We start from the raw sequence: 27,656 nt of genomic DNA, 5'->3' as shown, positions 1-27,656 counted from the left end.
CTGGCAACCTTCAGATCAGCAACCCAACCTTCAAGTCATCAGTCCTGTCAGCACAAGGTTTCAACCCACTGCGCCATCAGGGGCTCCTTATTAAAATAGGTAAGACATCATGGTGTGGTGGTTTGTGCATTGGACTTTGACTCTGGAGTCTAGAATTTAAATCTGTTCAGCCATGGAAACCCAGGGAGTAACCTTGGGCAAGTCATACTCTCACAGCCCCAGAGAAAAGGAAAGGAAACCCCTCTTTGAAGAAATCTTTTCAAGAAAACCCCATGATAGATTGTCCTTAGGGTCAGAAAAGACACAAAGGCACACAAAAACAAAACTATTAAAATATTGCAAATCAGTAAGAGAGTCTAATTCCGTATTTATTTGAATGAAGTCTGGATTTAATACTTTTTTTTAAAAAAAAGTGTTATATTTATATCCTGCCTTTCTTTCAATGAGCCCAAGGTGGCTCTCTTCAGATTAAATGAAACCACCTTTTGGGTAAGCTGCTACTTTTGATTAGGAAGTTATCCATTTAAGAATTGATTTTTTTCCTTTTGAATTATGAAGTTCTCCATGAAAGAAATAAAACCTCAAAGGTGTTGTAACCTTCAAGTCGTTGATCAGAAGGACTGAAGATTTTCAACCGAGGAAATGCCTAATGTGTTTTGAATCACTCACTTTCCCAGGAGCAGCTGTTATATTATTTATGCATTTTCTGAAAAAAAGTTATATTCTTGCTTCACATTATGCTGGCCTCTCCATGTGCCTCCCTCTCACTGCAATCCATTTCTTGCATGCAACCCCAAAGGTGGTCCTATACCAAGATGTAGTTCAAACATCAAAAAGACTTGCCACCTGGCGTACATGTGTGGTACAGAGAAAACCTATAGCAAAATGACTAAAAATAGGCTTGCCAATACAATAAAGTCAGATATTCCATAAGAAACAAGATCTTTTGGAAAGAATAACATGGTGGGAGGAAATTCCTTCAAATCCTTATCATGGATCTTTTGTGTTCTATACAAATTCTTAGTAAATTTGCAAAAAATAAGAGTAAAAACATGCTTGAGAAATGTTGGCACTTAAATATTTCAGAGCATCTATGTCTTATTGTTGTACTTACTTCTATACATTTTGTTGGCATTTCTGCAGGCTTGTTGTCAATCATGAAGCGGTACCAGCCTTGTGGAAGAGAATGGTCACAGATCATATCATGAATGGCAGTTTCCTGTAATTCCAGAGAATCGAAATGGATGCTGCGATAAGCATTGTGTAGAACACGATGTCCTTCTGGTAGACATTCTGTAGCTAAAGAGAAAGGAGAAAAAATTGTTGACGACTCATGATGATAGACAGACCTATGGTTGGTTCTATACTGTTCAATGAATGCAATTTGTACTCACTTTACCTACCATAACCTAATGTTATGAAATCCTGGGATGTGTAGTTTGGTGAGGCACCAGCACTCTTTGGCAGAGCAGTCTAAAGACCTTATAAAACTACAGTTCACATGACTACATAGCATCAAGACATGGCAGGAAAAGTATGATCAAACTACATTAATTCAATCTCACAAAATGTATTTTCCTTAACCTGTCTGCCTCTTTTCCTTAAAGAACCTAAAAGTTTTTCAGTGAATGTTCCCAACCACCTTTGATGCAAAGCAATTGTTCAGCTTCCTTATTCATCACTTAAATTTCACTCTGTGGAATCTTTATTGCTGGCCACGAGGTAAACAGTAGAAGGATTAGTATGATTCTTCAGTTTCATTTTATAGATGTAAAAATATCTCTTGCCGCCATCATCATTTGACTTTCAAGTTGAAAATACTTTACTTGAAATCACTGCATGAGGAAAATAAGTATGGTGTTCCCCAAGGCCATATTTGAAATGTCATTTCTCAAATTGGTTTTGATCATCCTGAAACTCTAAATGTGTTAAAGGAAGAGAAATTACTATAGTGGTTTCAATTTTTATCAATGGTATAATGAAAGCAGCCTTGGATCCCACTGTGGTAGAAAAGTAGCATACAAATCCAATACATAAATAAGGATTCTTTTACATTTAGAAGGTTGGTATTAGAGATGCCGCTTTACTCTACAGTGATCTTCACTAAGGTAACAGAAACCTGATGAAATAAAAATAATGTTAATACAGCACAGTAATTAACGTAGTATGTGGGGATGTTTTACTAATGAAATGATGAAGGCATTACTAGATAGAAAATTTGCTAATGAAATTATTATCTTGTTTATCTTCAGAATCATTTTAAGCAGAAAATTACTGTACTTTGTTTTAATAATAAGACTATTCCTTTTCATGGGAACTACTGAAAATCTCTTAGCTAGCAGATACAATCCCCATACCCATAGGGCATGCTTTGTGTGAGTAAGCAAAACTATAGATCAGTGGTTCTCAACCTGTGGGTCCCCGGGCGTTTTGGCTTACAACTCCGAGAAATCCCAGTCAGTTTACCAACTGTTAGGATTTCTGGGAGTTGAAGGCCAAAACATCTGTGGACCCATAGGTTAAGAACCACTGCCATAGATAATAGTGAACTTGTAACTCATAGTGTCTTTCTGGAGGACCTAAAAACACCTAGAGAGGACATAATCAGTTGAACGTGGATAAATGAAATGGCAGATACTGGTCCCATAGATATGAGGGTTGTAAGTACCGCTCCAGTGAAATGGTAACAGCACTCCATGCAGTCATGTCGGCCACATGACATTGGAGGTGTCTTCGGCTTAAAAATGGAGATGAGCACCAACCCCTAGAGTCAGACACGACTAGACTTAATGTCAAGGAAAAACCTTTACATTTACTAAATAAGCAAGTGGCGTAGAACATAAATCATTGTTTTTAAGGAACATTTTGAACTGAGCTAGAAATATACTGAAAACCAGCGTAAATCACAAAACAGTGTCTGTACTGGTTTAATATGACAAGGTTGTTCAATCTTGCACCCCTAACCTGGAATTCCTGATGTTTCAAACTATTTCCTGAGCAGCATGTCCAATGCATTGTGGACTATAAAAGATTATCAAAGCATGCTGAATTATGGCACAGTCCTCTCTTCATAGACAGAATCTGTTGAATATGGAACAGTTGTAGATCTGTAACTCTAGTTTATAAACTTCTATCTGCAATAGAGAATGCCAGCCTGTAGAAATAATATGGGGACAGATTATTTGAGAGTTCATCTCCTTCCTAAAATTGGGCCCGATAATCATCTTCTGAAGCTATTTTCCACATACTTTTACCCAAAGAGTGTCTTCCCCTGCCCGGCGCCCCCAGTAAACAAGCTGTTTGCTACTAGTTGAAGACCTTTTGTTTTAGGCTTTAAGAAAAATCTCTTAATATTTTAAAGACTATTCTTTGATATTTTCTGAAACTTTAATGATCTGCTGAAATAGCTCATAAGCCTCCCAGTAGGCTAACTGTATTATGCTCTTTGCTGGTATGTTTTATTCTTTATTTCATACATTTGTTTTGTCTTGATCTCTGTTTTAATTTTTCATCACTTTAACAAGCCAACTTTGTTATTGCATGTTATATAACCTGTTTTTTTTAAAAGGAAGAGATTATTATAATTATTATAAATTGTTGCATTCCTACACTGGTAAAAAGCAGGGTATCATTTATTTATTTATTCCCACTTTTTCCCAAGGATTTTGACACTTTGAATTGTGCCTGGAAACAAACTGGCAGCCAGGGGAGGTGTTGCAACAAAGGAATTGCATGATTCCTGTAGCCTCAGTTAAAAATCTGGTTGCGGCTCTTTGGATCAACTGAAGTTTCCAAACACTTTTCAAAGGCAGTTTCAGGTAAGAGTGTGTTACAATACTCCAACTGGGATATAACTAAGGCATGGCCACAAAGGAAAGGGTGCAGTTGCTGCACAAGGTTTCAATAAAACACTCCCAACCACTGCAGAAACTTGGACATCTAGGTTCAATGCCAAGTCCAGAAGGACCCCCAATCTGCAGACCTGTGTCTTCAGGGGGAGTGTGGTCCCATCCAGTACAGGCTGGATCCCTATACCTTGGTCTGAGTAATGGTGTCACTAACTGCAAATGAAGAGTTTTGATCGTGCTTATTTTATTTTCAAAGTGATGTTGGCTCTTGGGAAGCAGATCCAGCTCATTTATGCTGTTGCTGCCCTAGAGACTGCTACCCCCTATTAAAGCATATCACTAATACTTCCCTTTCTTGTATGCCTTTTGGAAACAGTTGATGACATTTCTCCTCTTGTTTTTTTCACAGATTGCCAATAAATTGTTAATCTGAGATAAATGACTACTTCCTTCTGCTGTTTCATTAATTATTTTGGGAATTATTCAAATTACAAATTGAAATTTTAAAATCTTGGTTACTTTGAAAAGCCTAACTGAATTTTAAAGTACAGTACAGTCTCACTTATCCAAGCTAAATGGGCTGGCAGAAGCTTGGATAAGCGAATATCTTGGATAATAAGGAGGGATTAAGGAAAAGCCTATTAAACATCAAATTAGGTTATGATTTTACAAATTAAGTACCAAAACTTCATGTTATACAACAAATTTGGCAGAAAAAGTAGTTCAGTACGCAGTAATGTTATGTTGTAATTACTGTATTTACGAATTTAGCACCAAAATATCACGATATATTGAAAACATTGACAACAAAAACGGCTTGGATTATCCAGAGGCTTGGATAAGTGAGGCTTGGATAAGTGAGACTCTACTGTAATCACAAAAGTGCTAGCTGGTAAATTTACTATACATAGTCAATGTGTTTTTGGATTCAAACAGAATGATTGTTGGCCTATATCCTGCTGTTTAGCCACTTGAATCAATCAAACTGAATCAATGGGATTTATCTCTCTTGTTGACATAACATCCAGCATTTGATTCAGTGAGGTTACTGTGCTTGTAACTTACCAACAGGATTTTGATATTTATCTGTCTTATTATATATCCTATAGTCTCATTTCACCAGAAGAATGAAGAGGCAGACAGGTAAAAGAAAAGAGATGTGATATGGTAAGACTAGTGATGCAGAAGAATTTATTTAATTTGCATTTTAATGTAAATGTATCTAATTGGAACTTCTTGAGGCTATTGTCTAATTTCCATATCAAAAGACAAACATGAATACAGTAGAGTCTCACTTATCCAACATAAATGGACCAGCAGAATGTTGGATAAATGAAAATGTCGGATAATAAGGAGGAATTAAGGAAAGCTGTGCATTGCTCAGTAACAGCTGTTTTTCTAGGCAGCAATGCGCAGCGGGCCTCTCCAAGCTGGGTGCTTGCCAGGAGAGATAATACGCGGCCGGCGCACACTTTTCCCTTTTGGCAAGCACCCGGCTTGGAGAGTCCTGCTGCATGTTGCTGCCTAGGAAAACAGCTGTTTCTCAGCAACGCGCAGCAGGCCTCTCCAAGCACCGGGTGCCCATTGGGAGCAGCAAAACATGGCTGGCATGTCAGATAATATGGAGTATCAGATAAGCAGAAGTTGGATAACCGAGACTCTATTGTACACATATCAAAGAAAAAAAGACACACAAATGTGAACATTTGTGAAAATAAGTCACATATAACTCACATTATATCAGGCAAAAACATACAAAATATTTACATTAGGAAAGATAAACATTTATTGATTTATTTATTTACATCATTTTTACCCCGCCCTTCTCACCCGGAGGGACTCAGGGCGGCTTACAACAGTTGGCAAATTACATTGCCCAAAATACATTCAATAAAACAACGACATATTAATAAAGAATAAGACAGACAGTACAACATCAATTAAAACTCTAATTAGACACTATAAAACCATGAATTATAAAATTTAAAATGCATGTATAGTTAAATTCATCCACTAACACCTTTGTGTGCACCTTGATTCACGTCATAGAGATGACGCCCATTCTTGTGCAGATTTTTAAAAATCATGAACTAATCTGAAAATAATCTGATCTGAAAATGGAAAGACAAATTCTTACGGCCCTAGGAAACTGTGATTCCTTCTTATGAACAGAAGAATGTGCCAGCTGCTAAAGATAAGAGGATTTACAGAAACATAAAACGTTGCTAATAGGGTTATATAAAACACAGGAAAAAGTATGAGCTGCCTAGTGAAAAAGAGGACCAAATCTGTAAAATAGCATTTTATATGATGCTACAGACAGTCAGAATTAAGATTTTTTTTGATTGCCACAATGGTTGACTGTCACTTTGACATGTTTTTTAATTTTCAAAAGCAGTGTCCCTAAAAATGATGTTAACACCCTGACAAACAGAAGTTTGTAGAAGACTGAGCACGGAATGCTGCAAAATCACAATATACATCAAAGAAAAATGTATAAAGAGAGCAGATAGAGACAACTATGCTACTGATAGATCTAGATGTTAAGATGTTCTTTATCTACATGATACTATAAAGAATGGTTGCTTGCCTGTAACCATGTTTCTTCCAGTGGTCATCTGTGAAATTAGCACCTGTGATAGTTGATGCATCTGTGCAGCTTTTAAGTGGAATCTTATTGAAATGTAAATCTGAACTGAGGCTGCACCCCTTGCATGGCCTATATTGCCTCCTGTGGATGCTGGGCAGGGCACAGCCACAAGCCTATAGCTTTCCAGAGGTTTCCACTTAATTGCTGCACAGGTGCATCAACTATCACAGGTCTTTATTTCAGCAGAGACCACAAAGGAAAAATGAACTTCTACATATTGTATTCCTATCTTTATTAAAATTGCTTCATTTTTTTCTAATCAAAAGAGTAAAATTATCCATCTTTGACAGGTCATACAATTTAATTTAGCCAATTTTGCTATGATAAAATAGCCATGCCCTATTTCTGTGCATACAACAGTCTGGCAGATGTTATCATGTTATGCATTATTCTCCCTCACGTCTTCTGAATTTATTCATCCATCAGACCCAGCCGGAAAAATTCTGGTGTCAGATGAAATTTTATCTTCAAAACCTTCTGCACCAAGCTGTAAATTTCAATCCAATATTTTTCTCTTTTCTACACATCAGCCACATATGATAAATAAACCCCTTCTTGTTAACATTCTGAGACATATTAATAGACTCTTCATAACATCATCCAAACTGGGTTGAACTTGTCCATGAGGTTAATGTAAGAAGTGTGCCTTGGCTCTTATCAAAAAAGGACTCATCCCCTTCTCTGAGTAGAATGGAAATGGGCAAGAGCCTAGCCCAGTGGTTCTCAACCTGGGGTCCCCAGAGGTTTTTGGCCTTCAACTCCCAGAAATCCTAACAGGTGTAAACTGGCTGGGATTTCTGGGAGTTGAAGGCCAAAAACATCTGGGGACCCTAGGTTGAGAACCACTGGCGTAGGCCATCCCAGGAGAACCTAAAAGAAGAACCAACACAAACACCCCCCACTCTAGCACCATTTCTGGCCTTTTAAAATGCCTGGGTGAGGAAGTGGCAGTGGTAGTGGCCAGGGATGGTGGGCATCTCAAGGTTGCATTGGTACTTTCACTTGTTGACTTATCCACACATCATATCAAAATCCATAACTGTGGCCCCAAAACCTTTTTATTATATACTAGCATGGGTACCTGGCAATGCCCAGGTTAGGGATTTATTAAGGATAAAGATTAGAAGTAGTCTTTATTTATTTATTTATTTATTTACAATATTTATATTCCGCCCTTCTCACCCCGAAGGGGACTCAGGGCGGATCACATTGTACACATATAAGGCAAACATTCAATGCCATATAACATAGAACAGAGACAGAGACAGACGCAGAGGCAATTTAAACCTTCTCCAGCTTCCAGCTTCCTGAGGGTATGCTCAATTCCAGCCACAGGGGGAGCAGCTGCTTCATCATCCACTGCAACGGCAACTTCCTCATTCCAACGGCGGCTGGGTGATTTTTATGGTGCCGTAAATTAGCCTCCCCACATATAAGTGGTACCTAAATTTCCTACTTGATAGATGCAACTATCTTTCGGGTTGCTTAGGTCAACAACGAGCAGGGGCTATTTTTTTAATTTAATTGTCAGGTGCTCACCCCTACATGGGCTGGCCTCGAACTCATGACCTCTTGGTCAGAGTGATTTATTGCAGCTGGCTGCTAACCAGCCTGCGCCACAGCCTGGCCCCATTGCTTGTTTTTTGATATTATGAATGGTAATGTATTAGGATGTGGGTAAACTACAACTCCCACCATTCTGGTTAAGTCCTCCCCCCCAAAAAAAACTTCTCTAGTCTTTAAAACTGGTCCTTATGAATATGTGTATCATGTTTGGTCCAGATCCATTGTCTGGTGACGTTAACAGGACTCTCTGGATGTGGGTGGACTGTCATCATCATCATCATCATCATCATCATCATCATCATCATCCTCTGTCATTGCCCCCCCTAAACCCTGCCATTATTTTAATTTGGTCATGATGGGTATGTGTGTCAAGTTTGGTCATTGATGGGTTTCAGAGAGCTATCTGGATGTGAGTTTACTATAAATCCCATCATTCAGGGTCAATCCCGCCCCAAACCCTGCCAGTATTTTCTGTTGGTCATGGGAGGGGTCTGCGTGCCAGGTTTGGTCCCATTCTAGAAATGATGGGAGTCACAGGGCTCTCTGAAAGTGGGAGACATCTTGGAAATCACATACAAACATACATACACATTTTTACTCTTTATATATAGAGTGATTGCCCTTTTTCCGCCACAAAAGATTCTCAATAATTTACCCTCTTTCCTTTGGATATTGCTTCTCTTCTATAAGAAACATTACTGCTAGTTATACCATTGTAAATGAAAACGGATTTTTAGAAGGTTTAATATGTAAGATCCTTTGCTCTCATTATGGTGCATTACTACTTTCACAGGAAGGAGAAAGGGTGAGCTGTGATCATTAACAAACATAAATAGATGCATGGCACTTTTTCATTATAACAAGATCAAGTGTCATTGTTGCCAACATGATTTGTATGTAATGAGCTGTTAATGTGTTGGAAGATATTACAGGTATAATGGGATTATCCTAGTTTGGAAGCAGACTAAAACTTGGATTCAAAACACAATTGCTGTAAATGGAGGTCTATCAATGACCTCGATATATTAGTGTCTGTACCTCTAATTGTGAAAATTAAGAATGACCCCCAAGCTATTTTGCAGTTTCCCATAAATGAAGATGATTCAAATGTGTGCTGCTTAACCTAGAAACTACATGCAGCTGAATAATGTGAAAATATATGTTTGTTCAACTGCATAACATTTTGGAGTTTTGGGTTTAACAAGTTCAACCAATAAAAAACCACTGCACAACACAAACTAGAATTTGACTTGCATAAAACATTAGAGCGCTATTTGCCTGCAAGGAAGGTCACTTATCATCCCGGGTCTTCTATGAAGTAATGAACATGCTGTTGCCAAAACACTGGACAGCTGTGCTCTCTGTTTAGTTGCTGAGAAAACAATTACCTATTCATATCATGGTCTCTTAGCTGGAGTTTAATATCAGTTACTCATATGTAGATTAGAAATGATTGCACTGAGGATAGAAAACATCTATTATAGTCACTCCTCCCCAAGAGTATCTTACATGCACATGCACACTACATACTGAAGTTAGCAACCAGATGCACAAGAATATAATGAATCATTTTTCTGCAGATGTTCAGTTCAGGGAGTAACAAGGCCTAGAATGTATGCGTCTAAATATGCATGAAAGAAAGCTTAATCAGGAAGTGATAATCCTCCTCCTCTTACCTCACTGTTGATTTTAACAAAGCAGGACCTAAGATTTCTATTATCGTCACATACTGACATTGGCAGGAAATGCTCACAAAAAATAAAAAAAATAATGAAAAGACATCTAAATTAAGTCACAAAAAACCCTCTAATCAATGTGTAAGAAATTCCAGAGAGCCGACAAAATCATTATTAAACTACAAATGATTATCACAAGTACCAAAACCACCTATGGGAACTCCTCATATAAAATATAAATTAGACGGAAAGTTACTTTTTAGGCGACAACTCCTAGAATTTCCTGTTTAGATGGTCACTTTGCCAGTGGCTATTTTGGCTGGGGAATTCAGAGGATTTTAGTGCAAAAAGGGGCCGCGGAAGTGCAATGGGTCAAACACTTGTGCCAGCTGAACTGTTGACCTGAAGGTTGAGGGTTTGAATACACGAAACGGGCTGAGCTCCCATCTGTCAGCCCTAGCTTCCCATGCAGGGACATGAGAGTAGCCTCCCAGCAGGATGGTAATACAGTAGAGTCTCACTTATCCAAGCTAAACGGGCTGGCAGAAGCTTGGATAAGCGAATATCTTGGATAATAAGGAGGGATTAAGGAAAAGCCTATTAAACATCAAATTAGGTTATGATTTTACAAATTAAGCACCAAAACATCATGTTATACAACAAATTTGACAGAAAAAGTAGTTCAATATGCAGTAATGTTATGTTGTAATTACTGTATTTACGAATTTAGCACCAAAATATCATGATATATTGAAAACATTGACTACAAAAATGGCTTGGATTATCCAGAGGCTTGGATAAGCGAGGCTTGGATTAGTGAGACTCTACTGTACATCCAGGCATCCCCTGGACAGCATCTTTGTAGAAGGCTAGATCTCTCAATTCTCTCACATAAGCAACTTGCAGTATGTTCTCAATTTGCTTCTGACATGATAAAAAAGGGCAAAAACACTTTTCCAACCTCAAGTGAAAATATTTGTAAAGGCATTCATTATAACAACTGTATCATATTAAATGCTTTTTTCCTCTTGCTACTTGTCTGTGTGGATGAGCTAGTGAGAGTCACAGTTGCAGATGCTAATCCTTTCTTATTCCACCTGCAATTAAGTCAAAACAATAGGAGAATGCTAATACAGTAGAGTCTCACTTATCCAGCATTCGCTTATCCAACACTCTGGATTATCCAACGCAGTCTGTCTTTTAGTAGTCAATGTTTTCGTAGTCAATCTTTTCAATACATTGTGATGTTTTGTTGCTAAATTCGTAAATACTGTACAGTAATTACTACATAACATTGCTGTGTACTGAACTGCTTTTTCTGTCAAATTTGTTGTAAAACATGTTTTGGTGCTTAATTTGTAAAATCATGTAATTTGATGTTTAATAGGCTTTTCCTTAATCCCTCCTTATTATACAACATATTCACTTATCCAACATTCTGCCGACCCATTTATGTTGGATAAGTGAGACTCTACTGTATATAAATGTCATTACGATGTCAGGAGAAGATTTTGAAATCCTCCAGATTTTATACACCAACTTCAAATGAATGTAGGTACATTTATAGAGTTCTGTGTAATCAATGAGAAGAAAATTATAATTGTAAGTACAGATTGGCTGTTACCTCCCCAATTCCTTAGAATGAAGAAATTTGGCAAAATAACAGGTCCTTATGTTCTATATTAAACATACACCTTGCAGAGTAATTTCCTAAAGAATGATAATAAAACCAAATAATATAATATGTCTTGATTTTTATAACCCAAGGGGCTGTATTAATATGGACATTTAATTTTTCATTGTTTCTCCCTTTGAGAATCCCTGTTATTTTCATACAAATTCCATAATGCTATCTAATTATACTTCGGAATCAAAATATTTCCCCACATTGCTCCTACGCTGGACTGGCAACTAGATAAGGCGTTCAACTTCCTTCCCACCATTTTCATAATCTTTGCTGGCCTCTGTCTAGCAGTCTCCATCTATTCATCACCTTTGAGGTTTAAAATATGTGTTTCATTGGTTAAAAAGCAAATATCCCGATCCTGCTGCAGCTAAAACTTCAAACTGGTATGCTCAAATTCTGTTCAGAGGTTTTTCCATGCTCAAAAATAGTGGAGAGCATTACTGTGCTAAGCTAGAACACTGCAAGAGAAATATACGTCTAAGAGACACCAGTTTTGATGACGTCTTCCATCTCCAAAACATTTCTTCCTTTAATTATTGACCTGGTTTCCCCCAGTTTTCTCTCATTGAAAAAACAGAACACAAAGCAAATTCCATTTTAAATTGTATAACAGATTAACACAATATAAGCAATAAAAATAATGGTTGGAAATCAGTATGAATCTCATATTTAATTTCACTTCCCGCAGAACTTAGCCAGCCATTAGACCATTCACAAAGTTCGCTTTGGATATAGATTTATTGCCCAGGTTTCTACAGTCAATAAAAAAGTTGCTAATGGTGTTACCGATCAAACCCCCCTGCTTTTCCTACTCACTCCCCTGCCCCTCCTTGCCCATTCCCCTACCCCACTCTCATCCCCAGACTCTTATCCCCAGACTCTTATCATAACCTTCCCACAAGAAAAAGTTAGTCCATCCAGATGCCATTGGTGCCTCCTGCTGGCCTTTAGATATCATGGAGAAGATTTATGGCAAACTTCTCAAAAAGCAGAAATTGGCTCCTGACATCTAAATAAGTTGGCACATGTCCACATTTAGTAGTTTTGCAACATCTGCATTAACAATGAAATTACTATCTAGGGTAGCAAGTTAAGTGATGATTACACATTTGTCTGGATGTGAAATAATGTGCATTGGACACTTCTGATGTCCATCCAGAAAATGGCTAGAAGATATGAATGCACATTGGCAGAACGTAGTTTGGATTGGTACACTAGTAGAGCTTGAGCCACATTCTTTGCAATTCACTAGCCCTGTCTCCTATCCATCCAACATGAACTTGATGGTGGCAGGACCACTCCTGAAGATCTCAAGGTCTGACTACATGGGTTTTTGAGTATATTGTACATCAGAGAGCCTGGTGTTTAGCCAGGGAGGGCTTTAAAGGTCATAATCAATGTTTTGAATTGTAGCTAATAGCCCGCACTGTGGCCATAATAAACACATTCTTGATCTGTAGAATCCATCTAAAAGAATTTTATATTGGTGGAAGTTTCCAAACTCCTTGTCAAAGGAGCCTCCAGTAAAGCATGAATCCATTTAGGATGTATCTTAAAACATGGATTACCATGGCCTCAGATTGTCACATGGCCTTAGGTTGCATAAGAGTTGATGATAGTGATGTGGGGTGGCCAAGCATGAAAACTTAGTGTAATATGAAAGGTTTCCATTTTTATGTTCCTACCCAGGTCTCCAAATTTATTAAGAAATGTTTTGATAATCCAAATGCAGAAGTACAGATCTGTTTATATTTCATAAGGAATAATCTGGTGACAGGCCCGTAGGGAGGATTTTGTTTCGGGAGGGGCTGGGATTTTGGTTCGGGGGGGGGGGGGGTTGAGTCTAAGCTGGAGAGGGTCTACCCTAGCAAACCTTTTGTATCGTTATCCCAATACCCCCATGCATATGGGATATATTGAGCATAGTGATCAGATCATGATATGAATAAACATAACAGTTTAAATAATAAATGTAAGGCCTTCTCGTGGACCACCCTGAGAATTTGGGGGGGGGGGGGCTGAAGCCCCTCAAGCCCCCCCCCCCCCCGGCTACATGCCTGTCTTGTGATCTAAAAGCTATGTGAATGCTTCCTAATAGCATGTTTATAACCTACCCTAAGTAGTTTGCATTTCCTTTTCTCTGCTTAAATATGCAGCAGATTACCAACTGGATATCACATGCCTTCCAGTACTGGGAGCATTCAGTAAGCCTTCCCAACAAGCACTATAAGATACAAGATCATATCCCCAAGTATGAATTTAAAGAATTGATTTAGCAACCTCGATCATAACCTGTTCTTGTTATGAGTTGCCACTGGTCAGTTCTTCAACCCTTGTAAACGGTTATTCCTGACCACTCATCAGATTTTTAAAAAGGGGTGCAGGGACACTGATATAGATAAACTTTCATGTTGTCTATGAGTATATGAGAATGTTCCAGTATCTGTGAATACAGCAAAGAAGAAATGTGATTTAACTTAAATGAGTTAGGTTCTCATCTGAGAAATGTCCAAACATGTAGCAACATATTCCAGGAGCTTTGCAGGAATCCCTTTTGGAACTCACTTCAGAGCATTATGGCATTGCAAAAGTATCTGAACCCACCATTGTTAGAAATGCTTGATGAGATCTTAGATTAGCTACTTAGTTAAAATAGTGTCTCCTGGCCCAACACAGGAAGCAGCAACTGTGAGCAATAGGCATCTGTTCTCCTTCTCTGCTTGTGAAACAGTTTGACTTTCTGGACATATACATTTACTTTCATTGGTAGACCTCCACTACTATAATTTTCTTTTCTGGGGAAAACTCTCTTTCAGCTCTTAACGTTTCCATTTGAGGGTCAGTATAATACATACTTTGATTGCTATATAACTCTTTGATAATTTACCAGAGCAAGCAGAAAAAAGATATCAGACTTCCAAGCTTTCACTTAAGACATCAGATAGAAGCCTATTAGTGGTAATCAAAGGGAATTCAATTTCAGATACAATCCCTGTTACACTTCCAGCTGCTGACCTGTCATGCTCTTTCATACTGTGGCTTCCATAATAAAGAAAACATCCTCATAATTGCATACCCAGAGAGGGATATCAAAAGCCTGATATACACTACATAGAGAAAGGTATACAAGCTAAAATGTTGCTCAGTGTGGTACAATAGAAGTTGAGATAGAAATGGATACAAGACAAATTCCCTCATGCTCTTCCTCTGTTTATTTGTATTATTCTTTCTGGTGTAGCATATTCAAAGCACAAATTGTCATTATAGATCTGTCATCAGAGGAAGAGAGATGAGGGACTTCACTAGGTTATGGAGACCATTTCCCTCAAACCAACAAATATCATTTGATGTAAAATTTGATTTTTTTTTCAAAATCTACATAAAGTTAGCCTCGAGCTTTATTTCCAACAGATCTGATATATTTTATTGGACCTTCTTTTTTCGGATTCCAGTAACAAAATTGATAACCAACCATGAAATAACAAGAAGACATAGAAAGTTGGGTTATACCTGTTTCCTATTTAAATTGATTGAGCCTAAAGAGCAAAAAAGTAAGAAACTTGATGCAGGTCCAGATGAGGACAGATGTTTACCATAGACAAGAGTTTCTCAAATTGTGCTCCTCCAGATGGTTTGGACTTCAGCCCCCACAATTCCTAACAGCTGGTAAGCTGCCTAGGATTTCTGGGAGCTGAAGTCCAAAGGACCCGAAGGAGTACATTTTGAGAAACTGAATTAACATTTCAGCCATCTAAGCTCCAAGGGCAATTCCATAGTTGGATTGCTGCCAGGTTAGCCACTTACTGGAAGGTAAACCCAGAGCACTCCCAACCAAGTCTCAGGAGTGAGAGAGAGTGAGAAGGTGAGAGAAAAGCCCATAGGTCACCTTCAAGGGTAGACGACTTCACTATCCCCAGGTCCCACGAACTGGATTATATGGCAGTGTGGACTCGGATAACACAGTTCAAAGCAGATATTGTGGATTATCTGCCTTAATATTGTGGGCTGTGTGGAAGGACCCTCAGTGTGCTTAAACACATTTTTTATATAGGTGTAAGTGAACTAGGTATATGCAAATCTCACTATTTCATTCCTGTACATATCAAGGACGCATATCAAAAAGTTCCTTTACATTGGGTTTTACAGTTTTGTACATTTTCAATTTTTTTCTAGAAAGTTACAACTCTTTAATTTTTTTCTTTCAAAACCCCCAAAAAATGCATTATGGGTATATGATCCAAAGCCTTAAAACTTATCCACAATTGTAAATTCGGTGCACTTTAATACAGCACATTAAATGTTCCATTTATATGTGTGTGTCAGAAACTGATATGGAAATAAGAAAATAAATACTTTTTTGTATCATCCACCTCTTATATCAAACAGAATATAAGAGTATAAAAAAGAGTTCTACTTATCACAGGACAAAAAAAATAAAGAAAACTTAAGTTCTACAAATTGAGTGCCATAAGTACTCCGTCTATTTTCTATACAGTGACCTGTAGTAACATAAAAGTTGAAGCGGTAAAAATAATAATAATTTAGAGTGTGTGCAAGTATGCTCTAAATTATTTTATTTAGAAAGATTTGAACACGGTAGAATGACCAGAATACAGAATACTTTTGTAAAAGGATGAGCATTGTGATACATTGTATTTTGAAACAGGCAATAAACCTGATAAACTATTGAGAGGAAGCTCCCAGAAGTTCAAAGTAGATATTAATGTCTCTGAAATAACCTTAGAAACATAGGACACTTCCAGACAAATCCAAAACACTGGATCTGTCTCGGGTTTACCTGAGGCATCCAAATGATCCTTCAGCTAAACCTGGATTAATCTGGAGTAAACTGGTATATCCCGCTTTACTCTGGATTAATTAGACACCTGGAAAGATCTGGACCATAATGTAAGGTCCGGATCTTTCCAGGTGTGGGCACTGTGGGGACTGGAGTCAATCCTCACAGCAATCCCAGTTCTTTGGGCTCCTGTAGCCCAAAGGAAAGGAATAGCACCCTCACCCTCCCCTCTCAGCCCCTCATTTACCCCCAAAACTTACCTGAGGGCCCTGGCTGCATGCTCAGGCTTCTCCATTGAAAGCTTCTGCTGTGTCAAAATGAGGCATCTGGAGGTAGGGGAGGAGGAGGGAAATCCTCCTCCCTCTCTCAACCTCCCAATGCATAATTTTGATGCATCAGGAGCTTTCAACAGAGAGGCCTGAGCATACAATCATGCCCCTCAGGTAAGTTTTGGCAAGCTGGGTCCTAGCTGGTTGCCAGCCTGGGCTAGCTGTTTGACTCAGGAGAGCATGTAGCCAACCTCCCCCCCCCTGGAAAGCACGGGGTTTGGGGGGGATGTGGGGCCTGGATCCCAGGAGGAACTGAGATTAAATATCCCAGTTCCTCCCAGAATTCAGCCCTGTCTGGAAGGGCTCATAGTTTCTAATGATGATATTATGAATGAGTTTAGCATAATGAATGGGCCAGTCTGAATAATAAAAATACCATGAGGACTGAGTAGGACTGGAGTGGGAAAACCTTTTCGCATAAGATTCATAGGTCTGATGGAAAAGTCAGCCAAAACCACTGCTGATCTTAGATGTTGACAAGCTGGAAAGCATCCAGAGGAGGGCAACTAAAATGATCAAAGGTCTGGAGAACAAGCCCTATGAGCAGCGGCTTAAAGAACTGGGCATGTTTAGCCAGCAGAAGAGAAGGCTGAAATATGTGAAGGGAAGTCATAGGAAGGAGGGAGCAAGCTTGTTTTCTGCTGCCCTGCAGACTAGGACACGGAACAATGGCTTCAAACTACAGGAAAGGAGATTCTACCTGAACATCAGGAAGAACTTCCTCACTGTGAGGGCTGTTCGACAGTGGAACTCTCTGCCCCGGACTGTGGTGGAGGCTCCTTCTTTGGAGGCTTTTAAGCAGAGGCTGGATGGCCATCTGTCGGGGGTGCTTTGAATGTGATTTCCTGCTTCTTGGCAGGGGGTTGGACTGGATGGCCCATGAGGTCTCTTCCAACTCTACTATTCTATGATTCTATGATTCTATGATTCTATGGAAGGCTTTATTCCAATATATGACTGAATGTATCTGGTAAGATTCCATTTCTTTGTGATGTCAGAATACATTAATGCAGTATTAGTAAAATGCAGTAATTTTGTTTTGTTAATATTGATCTTCTATCCTTAGCAATCAATTAGGATAAATATTTCACACATTAAACTTTCAAAAGTATATATGGTCTACTATGAAAACTTTCTATTTGAGAAAGGTGTTTTGGCAGGGGATTAATAAATGTTCAATGAATATTCTGTTGAGACATCTTCACGTGGCAGAGAATTCAGAGAACTGTTAAAAATTCTGAAACAACAGAATAGGATAGAGCTACATGTGGATTTAAAAAATCCAACAACTGCTATCCCTTTTTTGCATATATAAAATCTTTTATATAGTAAAGGTTGGATAAGAACTTTTCCAAGAACATCTACAGAATACTAATACACGTAGAAATGTTTTCACTGCTACATAATCATGCTGAGTTTGCATGCATAATGCTATGAAGTTCTGCTTCCAAAATACCTAAAGAAATAATATTTATAGGAATTGTTGATGCAGTTAAGGTAAAGGTTTCCCCTTGACATTAAACCTAGTCGAGTCCGACTCTGCGGGTTGGTGCTCGTCTCCATTTCTAAGCCGAAGAGCTGGCGTCCGTAGACACCTCCAAGGTCATGTGACCAGCATGACTGCATGGAGTGCTGTTACCTTCCTGTCAAAGCGGTACCTATTGATCTACTTACATTTGCAAGTTTTTGAACTGCTAGGTTGGCAGAAGCTGGGAGCTCATCCTGCTCCCCAGATTCGAATTTCTGATCTTTCAGTCAGCAAGTTCAGCAGTTCAGCAGTTTAATCCGCTGCACCACTGGGGGCTGCTGATGCAATTAGTTTCCTGTACTTCATAATGATGGAAAAAACAACTAATGATGTAATGAGGTAATTTCTATATTCCTATACAATTGGATACACCAAAAGATTGATGAAAACCAACTTTACAAGGTCTGTGGAGAGAAACCATTATTTTTAACTAGCTCTATTAAATAGCACAGCAGGTTAAAGTGCTGAACTTGCTGACCGAAAGGTCGTGGTTCAAATCTGGTGAGTGGGGTGAGCTCCTGCTGTCAGCTTCTGCTAACCTAGCAGTTTGAAAACATGCAAATGTGAGTAGATCAATAGGTACCACTCCAGTGGGAAAGTAACAGTGCTTCATGCTGTCTTGCCAGCCACATGATCTTGGAGGTGTCTACGGACAACATCAGCTCTTCGGCTTAGAAATGGAGATGAGCACCAACCCCTAGAGTCGGACTCGACTAGATTTAATGTCATGGAAAACATTTGCATTATCTATTTAGGTGCTCTTTTTGCTGCACAAGTAGATGCAACCTGGGATGCATGTTCCAGGCTCACTTCTCTACATCTTTCTTCTTGATATTGCTAGTGAAAGTCTGAAAATAAGCCATAATCATATTCACCTGTACCAATACTGGCAGTTCCCAAGTTACAAACAAGATAAGAACAAACCTACAGAACTTGAATTTTTTATACATTGGAACAGGTACTTGTGGTGTTTGTTTTGCGGTCTGTGCCCTTGTTCAGATTTCACCTCACTTTCTGTCCCTGTGATAACTGGATTTTGAAAAAATTGGCTTGTTGTGAAAACAAGGATTGGTGATAAAGCTCCCGGGGAGACACCTTTTCCCCATAATGACTCTTTCAGGAGTGAATTTCCCTTCCTAGGGTAGATTATCTCACTTTCTGTTGTCTCACTCCCATTCTTAACAATGGGTTGTTTGTAAGTCAGACGTTTGCGACTCGAGGACTGTCTGTACATGAGATATCCTTGTGATGATAAGGTAAACTATCCAGTTCTATGGAGCTCTTCCCTACTTTTAGTTGTACATAGTTATTTATTTAGACCTTCAGCCAAAAAAGCTCCCAAAGCTATGATTTGTTTGATTTTGCTAGGTCCTCCAATGCAACACTATGATATCTTGTGGGGAAGATTGACCGGAGATTGTCCAGAGCTTATAGTAAATTCCTGGAGAGACTATTCCCCCTCCCCCAGCCCAATCCCGGATTAGGTAAATGGAACCATAAATATGGGATCCTCGGTTAAGGGGAATCTCATTATATGTACTTTTGAATAAATTGTAATGTTCTGCTAATTGCTAGTGGCCTTGAGTACCCATCTGAAGGAAAAGTATGATATAGATTGATGGATGGATATGCACTGGGTCACTTTCAAAGTATGTGGCAGCCATGAGAAATTGGAGACAACATTTTTGTATCTTTAAATGTTTTTATTTTAAGCAAAATGAGGAAGAATGAGTCTTTAATAGTTGAGCAACATGGTTTGAGAAACAAGGCTAAGTTTTAATCACATTTGACACCTGGAGTTTTATCACTGGTTTTCTGTTGGGAATGTGTATACTTTGTTAAGAACAACTGACTTCAAAACAAGCAATGTACAAATGGAAGGCCATAATAAAAGTGGGTATACAAAGAGAACAACAGGAGGAAATATGTTATTTGATCCTGTGATCATTAGCCAGTGGTTGTCTCTGAAATGCTATTATTTGGAAGCTGTCTCTTTGAATGCACAAAATCTGTGCGCTTTAGGGGATCTACATAGTGTTTTTTCATGTAGAGCATTTTTATGGAGGTTTGCTTACATGGACATTCTTTGCTTTCTGCCAATAATGACTGAGAAATAGGAAAGTTAATGAGAGATGGAAGGAGATAGCACGTTGAATTAATCATTCATATCCAAAAAATTAATTCAATTATGTTAATATTGAAGGACATGTTTTTAACAATTACACTGGTTTGAAATTAATTTTTAGTTTTACATTATATTAATAAAGGCCTCACCAAAATGAAAATCAAAGATCTCCCCTGTGATTTTATTCCAGCTTTCCTTGTGAATTTTTGAGAAACCTGTTTCTAATCTACTCTACCCAAAACACAAAACACAATACCCTCCTCTTTGTTTTTCTTCCTTCCTTGTAATCTGTAATATTTTTATTGGAATCTATCACTGTGTACCTTCAAATCATCTCTGACTATATATGGTGACTCTACAGCAGTGGTTCTCGACCTGTGGGTCCCCAGATGTTTTGGCCTTCAATTCCCAGAAATCCTAACGGCTGGTAAACTGGCTGGGATGTCTGGGAGTTGAGGGTCAAAACACCTAGGTACCCATAGGTTGATAACCACTGCTCTAAAGCAAACCTATCATGAGATTCTTTTGGCAGAATTTGTTCACTCTCGTCCTCTGAGACTGAGAGTGTGTGACACGTCCAAGGTCAACCAATGGGTTTCCATAGAAAGTGGGAATTCAACCATGGTTTTCCACCATCCAGATCAACATCAAAACTACTATAAAAACCACTACGCTATGCTGGCTCTACAATTGTACTAGAAGAAACCCTACTTATGTTGTTTTGTAGGGTTACAACAGTAAGCTAGTTAGTTTCTTCCAGCAAACCTTTCATCTCTCAATTTATCCTCACAATATCCCTGGGAGGAAGACCAAGATAAGAGAGCACCAAGGTCTTCCAGAGAGTTACTATGTCCATTGAACCTGAAACTTCTAACCAGTGCAATACTCTATGTCAAGAGTCAGACGCCAGTTAACATACAAAACAGAGTTTATTCCGAAGATAAGCCAGAAAATAACATAAACACAGGAAATATCCTTGAAACACTTCACTTTTCAGTGTTTCGAGAGTAGATTGGACAATAATAACTCAAAAACGAGCCACGCTAATTTCCCATGCTGGCATTCAATAAAAAACTAAATAACGCTTCAATTCAGCTTTGGAAAACAAATGGAGTTAATTTCTGGAAAATAAACAAACTAGAAAAGCAATAAAGCTGCTTCCACGGTGCAGATAAGCTGAAAGCCTCAAAGGGATGATGAATAGCCGTCGTCAGAAGAATCCAAGGTCAGGTCAGGAGGCAGCAGAAATTCCGAAAGACAAACCAATAGTCAGAAGCCGGGAGTAGCCGTCAGTCAGAGGGTGTAGACAGAAGCCAGGTCAAATTCAATCCAAAGTCCGAAGAGGGTGCAGTCATCCAAAACAGGTCCACGATAAGACACAGCGAGAGCCAAGCTAGGTGATATCAGCAGATTCAAATCATAGTCCAAGTCCAGTCTTCATGGAAACACAGAGATCCCAATGGCGCCTCAGCAACACCTTGCCACACGCAAAGTGCAGTGGCCAAACATTCCCATTTTATTCCCCTTCCTCCTGGGTGACCAAACACTCACACCCAAACACCAGGTGTCCCAAATCTACTCAGAGTCTGAACTCCACACAGCTAGAGCTCGTGGATCTGGAGTACCTAGCAATTCGTCGGAGTCCCAATCATCCTGCCCACACTTAGCCCCATGAACACTTAAAGAACCATCCTCCCTTCTCCAAGCATCCCAATTGGGATCAGCTCCTGCAGAAACCCCAGGTTCAGAAGTATCCATAGGCCCCAAATCCCCAGACATCTCCGGTGGCTGTGCCCATTCAGTGCCCGCTTCCCCAGCCACCACCTGTTCCTCAGCATCCATCTCCCCATCTGAATCTTCCTCAGAAGATCCCCCATATAGCTCTCTAAGTTGCTTCCTGCGCAACTCCTCCAGTGAACCCTCATCACGAGGGTTTTTTCTTCCTCTTCGAATTCCATCACCATCAACCATAATCCCCGAAGGCGCAGTCACAACACTATCCCTCCCCGCAAAGGCCCCACCCACTGGAATTAATGTGGGATCCGAGACTTCTGTAATTACTGAGGGCCTGTTACATGATGTGTCCAGTTTCAGTAAAGACCAGTGAAACACCGGATGAACCTTCAGCATGGAAGGCAATCGCAATCGAAACGCCACAGGAGAGACCTTAGTAACAATGGGGAAAGGACCTAAGTACCGAGCCCCAAATTTCCCCGCATGCGTCCTGATATGCTTAGCAGACAACCACACCATGTCCCCTTCTTTCAATTCCACTCCAGGCTGACGATGTTTGTCAGCTTGTGACTTTTGCGTTGCTTTAGCTTCCACCAGAAGCTTCCTCGCAACGTCTTGCAAGGCCTTGAGTTCATGTGTCCTATGATTTAATCAGATTGTACAAGGTAATTTAAATCAAAGAGACCTTAAAATGCTCATAAAACATAAAATTTGAAACGTGCCAGACTACGTTTGTGGATCACGTGATTAATGGTGATGGTATTGTCCTAAATGTTTTAAAATGTTTAAAATGTATTTTAAAATTCCATTTTAAACATTTATTTTATTGTAGACTGGTTTTAAAGGCACTGAATAGTTGCCTATGTTGTAAAGCCACCTTGGGTCCCCTCTGGGGTTGAGAAAGGCGGGATAGAAGTATCGCAAATAAATAAATAAATAAAATTTCACAAAATCTACCTTAATTTTTATGAATAACTGGTAAAAATAGAAACAATTTTTAGAATTCAATTTGGGTAAATCATGTTGGGACAACCGTATCTTTAAAATAAAACAGGCTGTGTAAAACAGAGAAGAAAGCTGTCTGAAATTATGTTCAAATGTTGTTTGTTGTTTTTGAATATTCACTGCACATGGATTTCAACTGTTTCCACACCTGTCTGAGTTGCTTCAGGTTTTACAGATGCAAAAGAAATGTCTGGTTTTTCTAATATGTATCTAGGGAAAAAAGGAAGAGTAGGAGAGTAGAGGAAGAGGGAGGAGGAGGAGAAAAATCATAACAATAACAATGTGTTGTCGAATCACTGGGTTGTTGTGAGTTTTCTGGGCTGTATGGTCATGTTCCAGAAGCCTTCTCTCCTGACGTTTCACCTACATCTATGGCAGGCATCTTCAGAGGTTGAAGGGTCTGTTGGAAACTAAGTAAGTGAATTAACAAAGGATTCCGCCAGGGACCTACCAGCCAGGCCTTGAAACTGTGGGCCATTAAAATGCTAATCAAGGTGGCAAATGAAATGCAAATTCACCCATACCTCAAGCAGACAAGAATTATTGAGTTTCCAACAGACCCCTCAATCCCTGAGGATGCCTGCCATAGATGTGGGTGAAACGTCAGGAGAGAATGCTTCTGGAACATGGCCATACAGCCCAAAAAATTCACAACAATCCAACAATAACAATCACAACAGCAATAGGCCAGGAATAAAGGAGATATGCATGTACTCATGGCTTTTTGCCTCAACAGCTCCTTAAAGATAATTTATCCTGCTTAAATTCTTCTTTTACAAGTGGTTTGATTCCTGTGACCTAGATTTTGTAGCTTCCCCAGACTGAGAAATTAACAAAAACCAAGCAACTGAAGTTGGATTTTTTTGGCTTTGTTTTTTGTAAAAAGCCAAAAGAAGCAAACTTTGGATAAAGAACCAGCTGGGAAATGTAAAATGTATTGGCTTTTCAGCGCTGTCTCTCACTTAATTAATTAATGCTTTCATTCTGGAGGAATGTTTATACTGAAATTCCAGCTTAAATCAATTGCTTTAGCTAAAAAAAACCCCTACTCAATAATAAAGTAGCAACTTCTCTTGGCAACTTTCCAACTTAATTCCAAAAAGACTTTATGTAGTCACTTTCCATCCTTATAATGTGTTAATACCGATCTACTGAAAAAGAAATTCAAGTGCCTCTGTATCATTTTTCAAAGGGGAGACGATTTACTGTTGTAGAAAGCATGACATTTTTGTTTTTTGTTTTTTTTTGTAAAAAAAAGAGGATTAAACAAATTTGTGGACCAAAGTGCTATTATTTGCATTAATATTTTTTAAGTGAGTGTTGACAAGATTATACACAAAACTGAGCCATAGACAAAGAGAAAAAATAGAAACATATAGAAAGCATGCCATATGCTGCAAAATGCTAAGTGTGTGAAGATGATACAGATTTTTCTGACTTAATGGAGAGAAGGGAGGTCTGTTTAAGTCAGTGGTTCTCAACCTGTGGGCCCCTGTTTTGGACTTCAACTCCCAGAAATCCTAACAGCTGGTAAACTGGCTGGGATTTCTGGGAGTTGTAAGCCGAAGCACCTGGGGACCCACAGGTTGAGAACCACTGGTTTAAGTGTTTGCTCTGGTCTGGCTAGAACCTCAAACAGGATCATATCTCTTTGCCACATTTTGTGGCAATTAGCCATGATAGCAAGACTAGCAATATTCAGTTATTGTTCTGAGAGCCTAGAAAAGTTATCTTTTCAAAAAACAACTTTAAAATCTTCCAACCAGCATGATTTTGCTAGCTGGAGATTTTTAGGGAAATCACCCAGCTACTATCCCAAGCTCTTTATGTTTTTGAGCATATAACAAAAAATATGGTTCCCTTGCCCTGCTTGTAGACTTCCTGCAGTACCTGGCAGGTGATTTCTTGAGTTTCGTACTGTCAAGCAGACTTGATCAGTATGAGACTTCTTAGATTCTCATGAATTCCAGGTTCAAAGCACTGGATGGCACAGTTTCACAAGCAACCCACAAATATTACCAACATACAATATATTTTACCTGCGACACATATGTAATGTCTCATATACATGTACTACCACACACTCTATATGTGCTTTGAACATCATAATCACCACATTTCATTCCAATACAGCTTCTCATCTGCATGACCATAACCATGACTGGAATATTAGAAAGCTACTTGCTATACAAAACATCCAGCCGACAGTGCTCATGCCTAGAATAGAAATCTGCTTATTCTGGGCAAAAACACCGCACTGTCTGCTATAGAGAGCTCTAAATCTTCCTCGGCCAAACAATTTTTTTTCAAAATGGAAGGCATACCCAGCATAATGCATTTCATATTTTGACTTTCTGCATGTGCAAATAAGAATTTCATTAACCTTCGCTTCAGCCTAGATGTCAGACTGAGCTGTACAAATGGTAGCTGGTGGTAATTAGAGGTTTGCAGCTGCAGTTACTTTGGCTATGTTACTAAAGAAACTTGTGAATCCTGTAGAGATCATTTATGAATAGTGTGGTGGGAGCGGGGGGAGAATCATTATGTCCTTAGGCATCCTTTTACTTCATTGTGAAGAAGTTCAGAAAATATTATCTTATAACTGAAGAAGGATGTGGGATCTCGGGCCCTTTCTACACTGCTATATACAATCCAGATTATCTGCTTTGAACTAAATTTTATTTCAGCGTTAGCTCATAAAATCCAGTTCAAAACAGATAATGAGGATTATCTGATTTGATAAAATGGATTATATGGCAGTGTAGAAAGGTCCTCAGAAATATCTGTCTCTGGACCTGTGAAATCAATGTCTTTTTCTTTTTCTTTGAGTGTATTCACAAAATTTGTTCACGATTTTCTGCATTCCCTATTTCTGAACTTCTTCTATGTTTTGTTCTATGTCTCGCCTTCTGTCTACACAGGCCAAATAAAATGTCCCCACCTTTTATTTATTTCATGTCAAAAGCATTGTACAACAAATACATTTCAAATAATGGAAATAAAAAAAAAGAAATCACAAGCAACTAAATAGTTTTGGACCAAAAGCGGGCAACAGCAACCGCATTGTCTGTAGATTTAAACAACTCCTCCTCCGTACATGAGGCAGGGCATTGTGGGCAAGCATACATATGCTGAGTTGTTTGTTCAGCTCCACAGTCACACAAGGTGGAGGGTTCCTCCAGGTAGTGCCACCTTGCCAAGTTGTCTTTAGATCTGCCCACTCCACTTCTGAGTCTGTTCAGGGACTTCCAAGTTGCCCATTCTTGGTTTGCCTCTGGAGGAAGACCCTCTTGGGGGGCCATCCAGTTAGAATTGCCAGGTTTAGCTGCCCAGAGAGACACCCTTGCTGCTGCTGGAGGAACATCAAGAGGAGTGGTGGTTCTCATGAAGCCCTTCCTTGATTTGAGTCTGGTGGGAGGAGGGTGATAGCCATGCAGTGGGTGGCTTTCACAATGTTCGACCTTTTTTCTCTCACCGTTAGCAGCAACTTCCCGTCGCACGTCAGGAGGGGCAATGCCAGCTAACTTGTAGAGTTTATCAACAGGTGTAGGTTTAAGGCATCCCGTGATGATTCTGCATGTTTCATTCAGTGCTATGTCCACCTGCTTTGCATGGGCAGACTTGTGCCAAACAGGACAGGCATACTCTGCAGTTGAGAAAGACAAGGCCAGGGCTGATGTTCTTATTACTTGTGGGTCTGCTCCCCATGCACTGCCAGTCAGTTTCCGCAGGATGTTGTTGCGTGCAGCTACTTTGTGCTTGGTGTTCATGCAGTGTTTCCTATATGTTAGTGTTCGGTCTAAGGTGACACCAAGGTATTTAGGATGGAAACAGTGTTCAAGCTCTTGGCCTTCCCAAGTAACTTTCAGTTTCCTGTTGGCTTCACGGTTACGTAGGTGGAAAGCACACACTTGTGTCTTGGCAGGGTTAGGCTTCAGGTGGTTCTCTTTGTAGTAGCTGGAGAGATCTTTCAAGGCATTGGTGAGCTGCTTTTCAACTGTTTCAAAATCTTTTGCTTGTGTTGTAAGGCCAAGGTCATCAGCATATATAAAGCTCTTTGTGAGTGGTGGTTGTGGCTGATCGTTCGTGAAGATATTAAATAAGGTTGGTGCAAGAACGCTGCCTTGGGGTAAACCATTCTTTTGCCTCCTCCATCTGCTTTTCTGGCCCTGAAACTTCACATAGAAGCTGCGGTTTTCTAAGAGGGTCTGGACAGTTTTTGTAAAGTCAAAGTCCCGGGTGATATGGTAGACTTTATGCAGCATTTTTCTATGTTGCACCGTGTCATAGGCTGCCGTAAGGTCCACAAAAACTGTTCCCGTAATGCAGCCTTTCTCATAGCCTTCCTCGATATGTTCAGTCAGATGAAGAATTTGACCTGTACAGTTTTTCCCTGGTCTGAAACCTGCTTGTTGTGCAATAAGCTTGGGTTCGATAACAGGTCCTAGTCGATTTAATAGCATCCTCTCATAGACTTTATATAGATGACATAAGAGGGAGATTGGTCGATAGTTCCTGGCATTGGAGGCATCTTTACCAGGTTTTAAGAAGGCAATTATCTTAGTTTTCCTCCATGCTCTGGGAATCTGTTTGTGTGCCAGGCATTGATTGTAGAATTTCAAAAGCCAGTTTTCAGCTTTGGCCCCCAAGTGTTTGATTTGCTCCATCATCAGGTCATCTAGGCCAGGTGCTTTACCAGTCTTACATCGC

General features: G+C 39.4%; 1 protein-coding gene across 1 annotated transcript in view; it reads right to left on the bottom strand.

Moving 5' to 3' along the window:
* Window positions 1–27,656, bottom strand: part of LOC103279158 (von Willebrand factor D and EGF domain-containing protein) — a 368,122-nt gene that overhangs the window by 287,885 nt on the left and 52,581 nt on the right. Inside the window, exon 2 of the mRNA XM_062966717.1 lies at window positions 1,115–1,299. Within this exon, the coding sequence (XP_062822787.1) occupies window positions 1,115–1,299 (185 nt within the window). The remainder of the gene's footprint in view (window positions 1–1,114; window positions 1,300–27,656) is intronic.

Source organism: Anolis carolinensis, chromosome 1, assembly GCF_035594765.1.
Source record: "Anolis carolinensis isolate JA03-04 chromosome 1, rAnoCar3.1.pri, whole genome shotgun sequence".
Lineage (NCBI taxonomy): Eukaryota > Metazoa > Chordata > Lepidosauria > Squamata > Dactyloidae > Anolis > Anolis carolinensis.
The sequence above is the reverse complement of the archived record's forward strand: the minus strand, read 5'-3'. Positions and strand labels throughout refer to the sequence as shown.